Source organism: Acomys minous (assembly GCF_964271855.1).
Source record: "Acomys minous genome assembly, chromosome: 4".
Lineage (NCBI taxonomy): Eukaryota > Metazoa > Chordata > Mammalia > Rodentia > Muridae > Acomys > Acomys minous.
Window position 1 is genome coordinate 94,100,778 of NC_140486.1, and position 15,784 is coordinate 94,116,561.

The window sequence follows — 15,784 nt, forward strand, 5'->3', positions numbered from 1 at the left end:
CCAAAAGACTAAGCCACCACCTGCTCAGGAACAGGAATCTTTACATTGCCAGCAGCCAAAGAATAACAAACACATGGATGAAAATGTGTGGAACCATTTCTTTCCTAGCTAAACCGTAAGCTGCCTAGGAAAAAAAGCTTCTGTGGCTGTCATCGCAGGGTTTCTGGTTTCCAGAATCTTTCCTCCGATCATTGCTTGCTCTGTGATATGGATCAAGTCAAAGAGACTAAGATGAAGAATTAAAAACAAGACTACTTCTATTGGTTAAATCCCAAAGATAGCATGGGAGACACATTCAAAGTATTTGCTGAATACATGGCAGGCCGGGAGGTAGTGGTGAAGAAAAATAATGTTATGAAGAAGCCTACTTTTCTTTCTTTGACAGCCTTTATAACAGTTTTTGTTGTTGTTGTTGTTTTGTTGCTTGTTTTTTGAGACACTGATGGTAGACAGAAGTTCTCATTCATTAAGTTCTGGGTCAATGATATACTCCTGATCACTAGGGACAATTTGAAAACATAGCAGGAGGTGGATCCCACTCCCATGTGTGAGTCAAAAGAAGGATTTTCACACTTGGTGTAGAAGCCCACAATTAATGACAGGATTTTGAAGAAGATGGCTAGAACCACTGGAAGGTCAAAGCCATCTGGGGTCGCACAGACAGCTCTGGGCCAGCCTACATTATATTAGATATTTACAAAAGTAAAATTAAAATTAAAATATAAATTCTCAAATCATTTCTGAAAGACAGAATCTGAAACTAGGATACTTGTACCAATTCAAAACTATCTTCTTGGGGTTTTGGAAAGGAATAGTCATAAGAGAACAGCATAAGTGAGGCATGAAATACAACCTGAGGCAAAAGGTAAATGCATGCTGAAGAGATTGAGTTATTTTAGGACAGTGGTTCTCAATCTGTGTGTCATGACCCTTTTGGCAAACATCTATTTCCAAAGTTATTGGAATTGCATTACAATTCATAACAGTAGAAAAATTACATAATGAAGTAGCAACAGAAATAATTTTATAATTGTGGATCACCACAACATGAGGAACTGTTTAAAAGGGTCATAGTATTAGGAAGGTTGAGGACCACTGTTTTCAGGGATGCTGGTTGTAAAGTTCCTAAAGTTGAAAGCATGTGTTTTAGTCCTTATATTAAACAGTACATAGTGCCCTAGTACTAAAGGCTTATTAGACTTGGGATATATGTGTTAGTACCTGACTATTTCTAATAGATTTTCATACCTTTTTTCTATTTACATATTTTTAACCTTCAAACTTTATTTAGACTTGGGATTAGAGATATGGATCAGTAGTTAAGACTACCATCTTCTCTTTCAAAGGACCCAGGTTTCTTTCCAGCATCCATGTGTTCACTCATAACTATCTACAACTCCAGATCCAGGTTACCCTTTCTGTCCTTTTCTGACATCTATGGAACCAGGCACGCACAAGGTACATGTACATGCGCTCACACAAAACACATGTACACATAAAACAAAATCAAATGAATAAAATATTTATACTTGTCATGTTCTGCTGTATAGGGTTGAATATGCATATGTTGTAGGATAGCTAATAAGTTTATTAATATGGATGACTTGACATAATTAGATTTTCATTTTAAAATCCCTAACATCTGGGCTGGAGAGATGGTTCAGTGGTGAAAAAATACATGCTGCTCTTTCAGACACTCTGGGTTCAGTTTCTAGCACTCACAAGTTTGCTAACAAATGTATGGCCAGTTCCAGGAGATCAGTGACCACTCTGGCACTCTGTAGCACTACACAAAACAGTGCACATTCATGCAAGTAAAACACTCACAAAAACAAAATAAAAATAAATAAATACTTAAAAAAAGAAAACAGTAAGATCCACTTTCAGCAATGTGCAAGAGTATACCACAATTGACTTACTTACAATTAATTTTCAGTAAATCTCTTAAAGTACACATCTAACCTGAATGTGTATCCTTTGGTTGTTCTCCTCCTAACTTCATCCCCTGGCAGCATTTATTCTATTCTTCTTCTTTTGGATCATCCATGAAGCACTCCACGTGTAAGTGAGCTGGCACCACACTTCTCTTTCTGTAACTACCATATTTTCCTTAACATATCATCTTCCAGATTCCTCCATATTGCAGAAAAATGTTAATTGATAAAGGGGGAAAAAAAGACTGCTGTGGGTATCCATTATCCATTATAAGCTTCTAGACTTAGGCTGATTCCATATAGTGACAATTATTAATAGTGATACAATAAAGATGTTTTTCATTTGTATATCCTGTAGTGGGAATGCTGGATCCCATTGTAGTTTTATTTTCAGAGATTTGGGGTTTTTTCCTTTTCCTTTTCCTTTTTTTTCTTTTCTTCTCTTTCTTTCTTTCTTTCTTTCAAGCTCCCATGCTGTTTTCCATTAACAACTGCATCACTTAACAACACAACGGACAGTGTACAAAAGTCCCCTTTCCCCACCTTCTTGCCTGCACTTTTAGTTTTTCATATTTTTATAGTATATGTGTATGTTCTGTGGTGGAGAGTATGTGAATTAATCTTCTCTTTCCTTTTCATATTTCTTTTGAACACTTGTGATGCACCAAGCCAAACACTCGTGTCATCCGGGACTACTAATGGCATTTAGTATTGTACTGAACTTATATTTCTTCAGCAACTTATTTTTATCAGACACTATTAGCATTGACACACCAAGTCATCATAAAGCTTTGAGGGAGGAATAGTACCATACTGTAGGTGCTGCCTCAAAGACAGAGAAACAGTCTCACTTCATCACTTGCCTAAAATCAGAGTTTGCCACTTGACTCTGTGAACCTCCCTTGACCATGCCCAGGCAGTGTTTCTCTCGTTGTCTTTAAGGAGGAATGGGTTCACCAGACAAAGGAGGATGCCTGGAGTGAGGCTGTGTAGCTGCCTCCTAGGTTGAATTACACAGAAGAAACAGCTCGTGTGACCTGTTGTTCTTTCTAGAGAATGCTTTCCCTCTTATTTCCTGACAGTAAACAACTTACCACAGAGAGACAAAAAGAAGCTCAGCAGTCTAAGTAGTTATGGCTTCATGATTATTGTCAGTTTGTGTTACTCACTGAAGAAGTTTCAGAGGCGTGGCTTTTGTAGAAGATCCTAAGCAGGAGTGGCTAATGAATGGGCTAGAACAATACCTCTTAAACAGCAAATCTTGCTCTTCCTTCCTGTGTGATTATTTGTGTGTGTGTGTGTGTGTGTGTGTGTGTGTGTGTGTGTGTGTGTTCAACTTTCTTTCCTTTTTTCTTAGTTCTGAAAAGGCATTTTGCTAAAGTCCACTTCCTTTTACTTTTATCCACAGGGAAGTCAAAATCCTCTCTTTAAATAGCAGCTGGTTACCATGGAAATCATTCTAATGCCCCTGAATCAATATTTTGATTTTGCTGACATTTCAGGTAAAAAAGAAAAGACAGGCTAAGATGTATAAAAGTCACATTCTTTTTGCTGTTGTTCTTGTTACAATGTTGACAGCTAGGAGTTGATAAAGAAAACACAAGAACTGCAATAAGCTCCAGTTAGCTTCTGATTATAAAGAACTGGGGATTCATAAAAGGTCAATCTACACATTTCAATAATATTGGATTTGTGTGTGGATATGTGTGCACATGCATGCGGACTCAAGTGTCTCTGAACTGGGCCCAGATTCAACACTGTCATTATTATTCTAATAACGTATTAGAAAACAGTTGGTGGTGTATGGCTTTGCAGTCGCCCCTTTTTTATGAGCTCCAATAACAAAGGTCAATTTGCACAGCAAATACTGTTCTGCCTTTTATTGGACGCTAACCATCATGCAGTCTATGTAAGGCCCTTACACACCCACCCAGCGGAGTGCTTCCCAGTCTGCCCTGCAAGTTCCCAGTCTGCCCTGCAAGTTCCTTTCTGAAGGGAAATGGTGAACTTGGGCCTGGTGGTCCATAAGTCTCAGAGCCCGTCAAGTAACTTTTACCCCTAGTTTAAACCCTTGCTATAGGATCTGTGTCACTTTCTCACATCTGTCTTAAAAACAAAACAACAACAACAACACCAAGAAAACAAAATAAAAAACCAAACCAAATCAAAACCACAACAGCAACAAAAACCCCAAACAGCTATTGAAGGGTTACTTTCTGTTCGATGACCAGCCCGGAGGAACCCTTGAAGCTTAGTCAGTGAAGGGACCTGAGAAAGAATAAAAGCTTTCTTGGTAACCTGCTATCTTTCCTCTGAGTGCCACCAGGTCTCCCCCTCCAGGGGACATGGACAAATATGAGGCACCAGAGTACGTGTGAAATCCATACCCCACTCTCCACTCTGGTGGCACTCAAAGGAAGGACAGCAGGTTACCAAGAAGAGACTTGATACCCTATGAGCATATACAGGGGGAGGAAATCCCCTTCAGGAACAGTCATAGGGGAGGGGAATAAGGGGAAAATGGGAGGGAGGGAAGAATGGGAGGATACAAGGGATGGGATAACCATTGAGATGTAACAAGAATACATTAATAAAAATTAAAAAAAAAAGAATAAAGGCTTTCAGGAACATCATCCACCTTACAAGTGGATGAAGATCTATGACATTTTTAAGGTGGTTGACAGCCAATGTTGCTTCTGAGAGCAGGTGATTGTGACTGTGCTGCCCCTAATTTCACTCTTTACACCCTACTTTTGCCTCCTCTTAGCAGGACTGCTCTGTAGGTATGGACCCTACACTTCTGGGAGTTGGCTGCACGGCATAGCCTTATAGCGCAGCTCTTGCCATCTCTGTAGCTTGAGTTCTCTCTGAACTTTCCGTGTAGCCCAAGCTTGTCTTGACCTCAGCATCTTTTTGTCCTGTTCTCCACAATTCTTTGAGTGCAGCATGCTTGTTTGTGTCCATTCTGGATTACATTCAGGTCTCACCCCTCAATGATTCCTGTCTTGTATCTATAATTTTCTTTGGCAAACAACCTGGTGTAATTGGTCATATAGTTCTGTCAGTATAAACAGAAAGTAGTTGATTTTTGGACACAGGAATAAAGATAAATAGAAGATGTCATGTTTAAATATTTAAGAAAACTTAAGAACAATGTTTAAATTTTTCAAAATTCCTGTCACCCAGCCCTTATTAATAAGGAAACTAAACATTTGCTGTTTCTAAAAGCATAAATGTGTAGTGCTGGAAGGTGCAGGACACTCTTCTAACCAGAACCATGAGAAGAACCCTACATTCTAATAGCTTCTAAGAAGGTAAAGAGAAATGAATGTAAACAATAACACACACAGACATACAGACACACACACATGTGCACGTGCACACACACACACACACACACACACACACACACACACACACACAATGTCCACTATCATAATCATCCCTGTAGCTAATCAGGGTGGGAGCTTCTTTGAGGATTTCAAATAGGATGGATAATTCGTAAATCCTTGTTATGAGAATTTCTCTCTGTAAAAATAGTGTGTCTTTGAAATACGATGCTGTGGAAATGAGTCACAATAAAGCAATGGAAATGTAAGACTAGCAATGCCGTGAGCATGCTGAGCTGTGATCTCAAGCTCTCACAGTTATGTGTACACATGGTATGGTTTTGCTTATGTACTTTTATAATATACGCATTCACACAGACATGTAGGTGTGGACAAACAATATTAAAGAGGCAAATTGTTCTTTTAAAATAGAAGAATTAGTTCTCTTTCTAGGTATTTACCTGCACTATTTAACATTCACTGTGACTGTATCTGGGCAGCAATAAAGAAAAAGAAGTGAGCAGAGTGAAGGGCAAGTTGTCATGGTAACCACAGGCATCTTATGTCTCAGACTGCATGTGAAGTAGTCAAAGGGTTAGGCCAGAACCTTCATGAGGGACTGGAAATCTTAGCTGGCAAAGAGCTAGCAGTTGACGAAAAGATGGCATGGCTTCTTCCCACTGCAAACAGACCTAAGATGTGGTACTCTGGAGCTCAGGGAATCTTCAAACTGGACAAGTCAGAAAAAAGACCACAGGCCTCCATCGAATTCTCCTGTAGACTTGACCCTCACAGCACTGGGGACCTTGAGGCATGACAGCCGAACAGATATTGTAATGGCTCGGAACAAGGGCCAGAATGCTGTGTCCCTCAACATTAAGGTGCTGAAAACATAAGCTTAGTGTAATGGTGTTTGAGAAGCGGTGTCTTTGGGAAGTAATAAGAACCCAAGGGCAGAAGCTTCATAGACAAGATTGCTTAGCATTCTTACCCTCACTCCTATCGCATACAAAGTGACAAGGTTTCAAAACCTTCAGGAGAGCTTTATTCGGAGATCACGGCAGCTCCTGGGCTCTTCAGCAGAGCTGGAGAAATGAATCGCCACTCTTTCATAAACAGGCCAGCCAATGGCAGTTTGTTATAACAGCCTCAACTGGGGGACAGCTGTGTCAAAGCCCACTTAAGACTCCACTCTAACCAAAGGGCTTTAAAAAAAAGTTCAGGTAAGCCATGGGCTGCTTTATTTAAGAAGGGCTAAAGGGTTTTTGAGATATAAGGCTAATGCGACCAAATTTATATTCATAACCCCAAAGTAGCTATGGTTGATTTGTGTATCTTGTAGCTGAGAGGGGGGAAAAAAACTACAAAAGAAGAAATCAGACTTCCCAAGCAGAGACTGAAATACTTAGCTGGTATAAATAGGAAATAATGTCAAAAACGGTTACTTCTAAACAGCATGATCATAAATTTTTCTTACTATATCTTCCACGTTAAAATCTCCCCAATAAGATCATCTAGTGATCATCCAATACATCTTTCAACTGTGTAAATAGGAAATTAATAGAAGTAAGAAAACATAAATAGTAGATATGCTTCTACGCAAAAATAATTTTTGAATGACTCAAAGCCTAAAAGGGGCTGTAAGGCTTACGTCTTGCCTTGCCCGTTTTGTTTTGGTTTTGTACGGTTGGCTGAACTGGGGCCCCACACAAACTACTGCAAGCACTGTGCTACGGGACTGCATCGCCTGCTCTGTCTGGCTTTTCTGATCGTGCATATTAAGTGAGATAGGGTGTTATTTGATAGCACACCATAATGTGTCCTACCCTTGATATTTCTTTCCTGGGACCCAGGGGAGGAAAACAAGTGCCCAGAAGTGGAAGCCCTTGGAGATAAGTGGGAAGTGAACACGAAGAGTTTACCTTCCGCCCTCTCCAGAGGTCGCCCGCTCTTACTGGCTACAGTGCTGTTGACTGTCTCAGATGAGGTACTAAGCTTGGTGCTGGGGTCTCGTTTGGGCTTGGGCGGTGGTTGTCTCCGGGATCCACAGCTGCTGTCATCCTCAGCGCCCCCGACGGAGTGCAGGGACTGAGACCTCACGGTGAATCCGCTGGAGCAGGGATGTGGGAGTCTGTCCTGAGGTGCAGGCATGGTCATGAACCCCATGCGGAAGTGCTTGCCCGCGTAGCTGGCGTCCTGGCCTCGTCCCACGTCTCCCCCTATGCTGTAAGAGAACACAGAGACCACACGTGAGGAGAAAGATGGCCAGGATATACATGAAAGCACAGATACCACCAGCCTGATCTTGAAAGGTGAAAATTCTCACTGGTGGAGAAGTACATCATTACTTTACAAGGAGTTGACATCCAGACCAGGCTTAAATGGCACGAAAACAGTCTATACGTTTAAGTTAAATCCTGAAAGGAAAAGTAAAATTATTTAATTAAGATGAGAAAGCTCAGAGAGTGTAAGATGTGTGTCTGCAGGCGTCTTTATCTTCCGATGAACTTAATATCCTAAGGGGGGAAATCCTGTACAACAGAATGTCTTCAGTCACTCACTATTTCCTAAAGGATGTTGAGTCGAATCTCATGACTTAAAAAGGATACAAGAGTTTGGTGACTAGGGCCCCTAGACCAGCTCCTGATGATTGACTGGGCCCCCAGTGTTGAGGAAAGTGACATAAGCACGGGCAGAAAAGGTTCTGTTAGTACTATAAAAAGGATGCAAAAGTCAAAAACAGAGGCCGGGGAGAAGCAAAAGCAGCCAGCTGAAAGGAAGAGAGAACAGAGGGAGGGAGGTACAAAGGAAGACTTTGTAGGAGAAGGAAAGAGACTGGGAATGCAACCTGGACAGAGAGCAAGAATACAGGAAGGAGGTAAGGGGTGCGGGAGAGAAGGGAGGGAGGGAGAGGCAAAGGGAAAGCTAAGAAGGGAGGCAGGAAGCCGATTGAATAAAGAAGTAAGGAGAACAAGGGCAGTGAGAAAGGGGGAGAAGAAACACAGTTCAGACTGATGACTGAACTGCCTATCACTTCGTTTTCTAGAGGTATTCACAGATATTTAAAGATGGCGTCATCGCCGGGCATGGTGGCGCACGCCTTTAATCCCGGCACTCGGGAGGCAGAGGCAGGCGGATCGTTGTGAGTTCGAGGCCAGCTTGGTCTACAACGTGAGTCCAGGACAGCCAAGGCTACACAGAGAAACCCTGTCTCAAAAACAAAAACAAAACAAACAAACAAACAAAAAAGATGGCGTCATAAAACAGCAAGCCCTACCTCACAGAACAGAAACATTTAGCACAGCGTAAATATGACCTGAGTCTGATGTGACTAGCTTCCTAAATAGGGAGGTTGTAAAACCTTTCCAAACTTAATTATTTTTTTCCTGGTTTTACATGGGAAAATATTCAGGTTTTACTTGATAAGATTTAGAAAGAAATAACACTCTCAGATTGAAATGCAATTAATTACAGAGAACATACTTCTTGGAGCCTCACACTATACTGTACGTAATGGTGACTTCATGAAGAAAACATTATGAATGTATATGCAAATTTCTAGAAGAGAGATTTTTCTAGAACTTTCTCTATGTATCAAGCTCATTCACTAAAAGGAAAAACTAATAGAGAAATCATGTATTAAATAGTTGCATTTCACTCAAATGTGTCAATTATGAAAAGAATTTTGTAAACTTGAGTCTGAGCTTTTAGTATATAGACTTATTTAGAATTATTAAATCTTCATTTTATCTCAATTTCCGTAACTGATGCAATTCAAAGTAAGATTTTTAAAAATTCTATTTATTGTGTCCTTCATACCATTGTGACAGTTATCATAGCTTTAAATTCCCAGGTCTGGGAATATGTCTTAGGCTTAGAGCACTTCTGTTGCATAGCTGAGGCTCTGGGTTCAATTTCAAACACCAATAAATAAGAAAACAAATGAATACACAAGTAAGTAATATTTGAAAACCAAATTCTAATAGGACCAAAAATGGGAAATGGAATATTTTCCATCTTCAAATGAGAATTACATGTTTATTCTGGGGAAAGCCAGAAGACCCAACAAGATCCCAATAGTTTTGTTCTAGCAGTTACCCACAAAATGATTTGTTACACTAACAAAATTTTTATGTATGGCATTCCTTGCGTAATAATTTGAGTTAATTTTTTGACACTACATATAGCATCTTAGTAACATGGATAACAGAGATAAAGACAGGCCATGGACATGCACGAGGTCAGTTGGCCCCAGCCTGTCAGCTAAATGAGTTTTTATATAGAAACAAGAAGCATCCTGTTTAACTTTTCTGTGCATTTTAATTTCTGTGTTTGTCTTGGGAACATCAATCAAGACACAGAGGAGAAGCTTAGACAGAGTATTTCATGGAAAAATCATTAAGAATTTCTGGGAAAATGGGTTTATTGGTTGGGAGGAGTCTTAACAGAATGGGAAGATTCCAATCTGTGATGACACGGCTTTGATGTTTCCCACAGAAGATGAGATATTTGATTTCATCTAACTTTGCTTTAAATTATTTTTCATCTACACGTCTCTTCCTCATTTCCGTTGTATCACTGAACAAAAGCTGCTTTAAAGATTTATTCAGACAGCTGCCTCTCTGCCAGGAACATACTCACCTAGGGAGATCTATGCGTGTGTTAATGCACATGGGCATTTATGAGAGAGTTGCTAGAAATAATTGTATCAGCAATTTATCTGTTACCTTTGACCTAAATAGAGTCTGCACCTTTTCCCAGACAGATAATTAGCTCTGCTGCTTCATGTCAGGATTATCTATTTATCAGCACAAAACAATTTTGTGTGATGCTGCTTTTGCTCGTAAATTTCCTTTCTCATGCTGCAACACTCCTTTCAAGTCAAGTACAATGTGTGATTCAAACAACAGCAGGTAAAGATGCAAGCTTAGTCTGACCTGACGCTGAATGGCTAAGAATGGGCTACCTAGGCATGGGGATTAAGTCAAGGTGAAGGACAGGCAGGAAGGATAACGGCATGACGAGTTCCAAGAGATGTAGAAGGATGAGGAGTCCAAAGCACACTGATGATCAAGAAATGAAGCACAAGATCAGCCCCTGAATCTGCTGAATATCTGTGGGTTGTTATTTTTTTTTTTTAAACATATGCCAATTGCAAAATATCCCATCCCGAGGGCAAACAGTCGATTCGCATCTGTTACAATAGTGTCTGTAAATGTTACCTGTGACTTTGTGCCTTTAGAGTTTCGTCCATGTGTTTCTAATGTCACCAGTCCAGAACCCTAGAGGGCTGGTTTCCATCACTAAGGAAATGACTGTTACAGAGTCAGAAGGAAAAAGTGCAAGGCAAGATGGCCCAGATTTGTCAGGCAGATCTCTTTAGTTTATCATGAAGTAGCAATGGTTTATTGGCTGGAGTTTGGCCCAACAGTCTGTCTTCATTCCACAGTCAGCCCCTATTGAACTATATTGTTCTTGTGACAGGAAAGAGGGGCCATGGCTAAAGCACAGTGACCCTTAAGGCTGTTGTTCATATGCAGTACGTAGGCATTCATTTACATCCTGATAATTATAACTAGTGATAGGGGTATATTTTGTAACAGGGAGGTGTTGCAAGTGGTATTACAGAATGTGGGTATGTACACCCCCGCCTTTAAGTAGAGGATTGACTACCTCATATGACAGCTACAGTGATGTGTGACTGAGATGTCACTTGACAAGAAAACTTAACAAGGATGAATGGAGTTAGTTGAGGAAATAACATGGGAAGCCTTTGTGTCTCCCATTTGCTGTTGGACATGCAATCCCCAGTTCAACTGTGTTGGGAAGTATAGGCCAGTAGTAGGTATTTCATTAGCAAAGCTCCAGTAAAAGGATTTATGCTGATTATAAAAGGGCTGAAGGTTTGTAGTTTACCATCTTGTGCTTTATTTCTTTTTCCTTCTTTCTTTTTTTTTCCCTATGATGTTTTAGACCAAATTATAATGAAACCAGAAAGCTGTCACCATATGCAGCCCTTTGATCTTAGACTTCTCAGCCTTCTAGTCAAAGTTGGAGTTGTGAGCTCCAACTTTAGCAGGAAACTCTGTCACGTACGAGTGCACGCGCGCGCGCGCACACACACACACGTACACACACACACACACACACACACACACACACACGATACAGAGTAATAGAGAAGACACCTGTCACTGACATCTGTCTTCCACAGATACAAGGACAAGTGAGTCTGCATACATATACTATTGCACACAAATAAATACAAGACGAAGCACCTTCACAGCAGATGAGACTACTGACCTTGAGCATCAGGAACAGATGGACTGGCTTTTCTAACCAAGCAAGGAAAAATATATATGGAACATGGGTGATGGGCAGTTTTGGGGTGTTTCTTGGAGTTTTGGGCATGAGCCTTAACCTTTAGTAGCTAAACAATCTCTCTGGCCCTTTTGGGTGTCTCTTGCTCACTTGTGACTTTGAGAGTAGTCACATACAGCAATCTTGGCTCATGGAGATCACAGTCACAAGAAGTTCCAACTTAGACTAATCTTGTGATGGTCAAGGCCACCAAATATGTTCATAACAGTCTAATATGCTAATTCTTATGCAAGAAGAGTACGTTGGATTTAAGTTGCAGCCTCTATGTGCAATGATTGTAACTGTAATTTATTGCACTGACTGCATCCTTCTCAATTTGCCTTCAGGAGGAGTCAGATGGGAACCTGCAAAGTACTGAAGGGTCACTTCAGCTGCATCTTGGGGACAATATGTGGTAGCTATGCAAGTGTGTAGCTCAGATACGGTTCAAGAGAAGGATCTTCTCAGAGGTAAGCCATTGACTGGCAGCATCCAGCTATAATCTTCAAAACATATTGTAGCCTTCTGGGCAGGAAGCTCCTAGCAATGGATGGACACGTGGGCTGTGAGAACTTGCTCCTGCTCCATATGGGAAAATCTTTGTCTCTGGGTTCCCATAGCTACAACACAGTCTCGGGCTCTTCCTGTCCAATCATCTCCCCTCCCTATCCTCCTTCTGTAGCTAACAGAACCACACCAAGGCTGAGCTCCTCTCACCGCCCCTGAATATCCTTCCTTTCCATCTCTCTCAGGTAGGCTCCTCAGAAATACTCAGTTTCTGTTTCTTGGGGACCCTGAGATGACATATGACATGGTAAAGCCAATCCTTTTTTCAGACCAGAAGGGTTTACACAGAACCTTACAAAATAAGCATATTAAAAAATAGTTGGAAAAGAAGAAAGCTGGGAACCCCTCTGCCCCCACTAAATAAGACCAATGACATTGTCACAGAGTCTGAAGCTGATCTACAGCTCATTATGCAAGTGAAAAAGAAATATATAGACTCTCTCTCTGTGTGTGTGTGTGTGTGTGTGTGTGTGTGTGTGTGTGTGTGTACTAAGGATTAAATGGATGGCTTTGCACACACTACATAAGCACTTTACCAATGAGCAGGAGCTCTAACCCTCATTAGAATAACAGTGCACACATCCCTGGGTGGAGAGTTAAGATGCTAATGATACATGTGACATAGGAAGTCATACATAGAACCACAAGTAACAACATGTGCAGAAAAGCCCACACTAGACAGATGAGCCCCAACACCTGCACAGAGACATAAAAGCACAGGCCTTCCATACAGCATTAGCATTAGAGCCAGTGACTTCTCTCTGTATGCTGATTCTCTTTCTTGGAAGCATACCTCTCCCTAATGGCCTGCTTCTACTTCCTATGCAAGTGTGTCTCTGTGTTCAGTTTCTAACTCAGGGACACAAGAACCTGGAGATCCTCTCAGAGATGCACTGAACCCCAGTATCGACCATTATTAATACAACCTATGAAACTCAGCTACCAAATTAGCAACAAAGACAAGGCCTAAGAACAAACGTGAGGCTCAGAAAGAAGAAATGCTTTTGTAAATAGGTCACTCCCCTGTTCCAGACTGAACATAGAAATGATGTTGAGAGAGTGAGGAACCAGTTCTACTGTAGGACTACTTGGCTCGGAGTGAAAGCTATGTGGGCTGAAGAAAAAAAGTCATTTGCAGTAAGACTCCAGCACTCAAGATAGACTAAGCCTGACACATCTTATGCTATAAAAATAAAAACAAGTTTCATAATCTTGAATTTAAACAAGCCCGTTTCTTCTCACACAGTGGAAGTAAAGCAGCAAGATCAAGTTGTCTTTAGTCAGTCTGACTGCCATAAAACATGGAGAATGAAGTGCGGCTTAAAGCAAAGGGTAATGGATTTTTCCTGAAATAATGGGTCACATACCCTTACACCTCTACTCTGTAGCAGCTAATCTTAATTGTCAACTTGGCAGGACTTATAATCACCATGGAAACAGATCTCTGTGCTGCCTGTGAAGAAGTTTCTTGACTAAGCTGGTTGAGATGGGAAGACCCATATCATGTGGGCAGCTCCACTACTTATTCCCAAATGAATGTAAGGGAAACAGGGCCAAATGGCAGCACTCAAATATCTACTCCTTAATCACAGACGTAATGTGACCCACCACCTCATGCTGCTATGCCATGGACATGACTTTTCCTCAGTGATGCTCTACAACCTACAACTACAAGCAGAAATAAGCCCTTACTTCCTTAAGTTGCCAAGTATTTTCTTACAGCAATAAGATAAGTGACTAACATAAACAATGAGAGGAGCTATTGTCTAACGGACAGGCCTGGACTTCTTAATAACACACACACACACACACACACACACACACACACACATACACACACACACTCATATACCCGAGAAGATATGTGAGTGTGTATGTCTGAGAGATATGTGTATGTGTGTGTGTGTGTGTGTGTGTGTGTGTGTGTGTGTGTGTTTATTACATATCCTAAGGTATATCACAGTAACTGAATATCTTAGGTCCTAAATTTTTACAGCCACTTTATAAAATTTATTAAATACTTGCATTGGTACCATAAACTCATTTCCTATTCCCGGATGCATAACCTTAGCCTTCAAGTACTTTCTGGTGAGTCCACATGTGTAATGCAGAGCATATGGCACCAGAGAAGCTCAAAAAGAAAAAAAAAAGAGAAAAGAAAAAAGAAAAATCTTCATGCAAAGATAATCAAAACAAAGTCTTATATTTAACTGCAAGTGTCAAGACAGCCTAGGCAAACAGAACCCTTCTGTTCTGAACATTCTCAGACGCTGGCTTCCTTTTCTCAAAGCCCTTGTTGATCATGGTTGAAAAAGGAAGGAAATTAAGAAACATGAACTTTGACAGTATTCTCGTCACCACAGTGCTCTCCTGCCTGCCTTGCCTCATCGTTATGTCTGAGAATCGCTGATTTTCAGACAGAAACAAACTCTTGGAAAAGGTGAGTTCCTGAGATAAAGTGTCAGCTTTAAAAGTGACACGGGTATGGCTTCTGTGTATGATTTAGAAGTAAACATACCAGTATTTTTTTTAAATAAAGACTTCTTTGGTAAGTCTCTGTGCACATGCATCTTTTTTTTTTTTACATCTGTCTAGAAAGCCAGTTGGCAAACAGAAGGGATAGGAGGATCTTTGCTCATGTTAGTAGATGCTTTCTGCAGTGACTCTGTAGAGCTAGGCTCAGAAATCCATTTCTGATACAGATTCTGAATGTAGTATATTTCTACCTTTGTAAAAGCCTGAAACACTGTGACATCCTTTCCTATTTGCTTACTTGGTACCAGGGTTAGGACATTTCCAACCATAAAGTAAATAAACACATTGGAAGGAGAAAAAGCAACAATCCCGTACAAGACAGTGAAGTTTGTCTGTGGGCAAGTTGATCACTGCCCTGGCTAACATTGGGCTCCTTCACATTAGTTTTTTCTCCGTGAATGAAATCGTGAATGCTAAGGTACCAACAGTCTGTCTGACCATTCAGGAAAAAGAATGCCTAGAGAAACTGTACTTGATGCAATCTTCCTCTTGCCACCACGTTCTATGCAAGAGAGGAAAGGTTGACCCCTGCTTCATTCTGAGATGCTGCCCAGCCCACTCTAACAGCAGACTCATTCTCAAGAATAGAACCTCTTCCTGTTGGGATGCATAGCTACACTGGTTCGTGTACAGGAAAATTGTGCTCAGAAGGAGGACTGAGGCTAATGCATCATGGATAGGCTGGTAATGCCTTCGAACCAAAGTCAGCCAGAAACAGACATGGTTAATCACCTCTGCCTCAGTGCCTGTCAGCTGATAATTGTAAACATTATATTGCATACTAGCTACAGCCAGTCAGAAGACATGAGCACAGTGGCAGTTCCCAGGCACCCATCTTCAGCTTTGTGATAAACTCTCCTCGTCCATGGCCACAGTCAGTAGCTGTCTTAGTCTCTTTTCCTGTTGTTATGATACAATATTCTCAGGAATGTAACTTCAAGGAGAAAGGGTTTATTCTGGCTCACAACTCGAGGAAAAGTCCATTGTGGTGGAGGATTTAAGATAGTAGGAGCTTGAAGCTCTTATCCATAAGCCAGAAGCAGAGAAAAATGAATGGGC

The 15,784-nt window shown here is 40.9% G+C and overlaps 1 protein-coding gene across 2 annotated transcripts in view; it reads right to left on the reverse strand.

Annotated features, from left to right (window-relative positions):
* Window positions 1-15,784, reverse strand: part of NYAP2 (neuronal tyrosine-phosphorylated phosphoinositide-3-kinase adaptor 2) — a 242,195-nt gene that overhangs the window by 125,302 nt on the left and 101,109 nt on the right. For both annotated transcript variants that reach the window (XM_084780642.1, XM_084780643.1), the window contains exon 4: window positions 7,186-7,487. In XM_084780642.1, coding sequence (XP_084636768.1) covers window positions 7,186-7,487 — 302 coding nt within the window. The remainder of the gene's footprint in view (window positions 1-7,185; window positions 7,488-15,784) is intronic.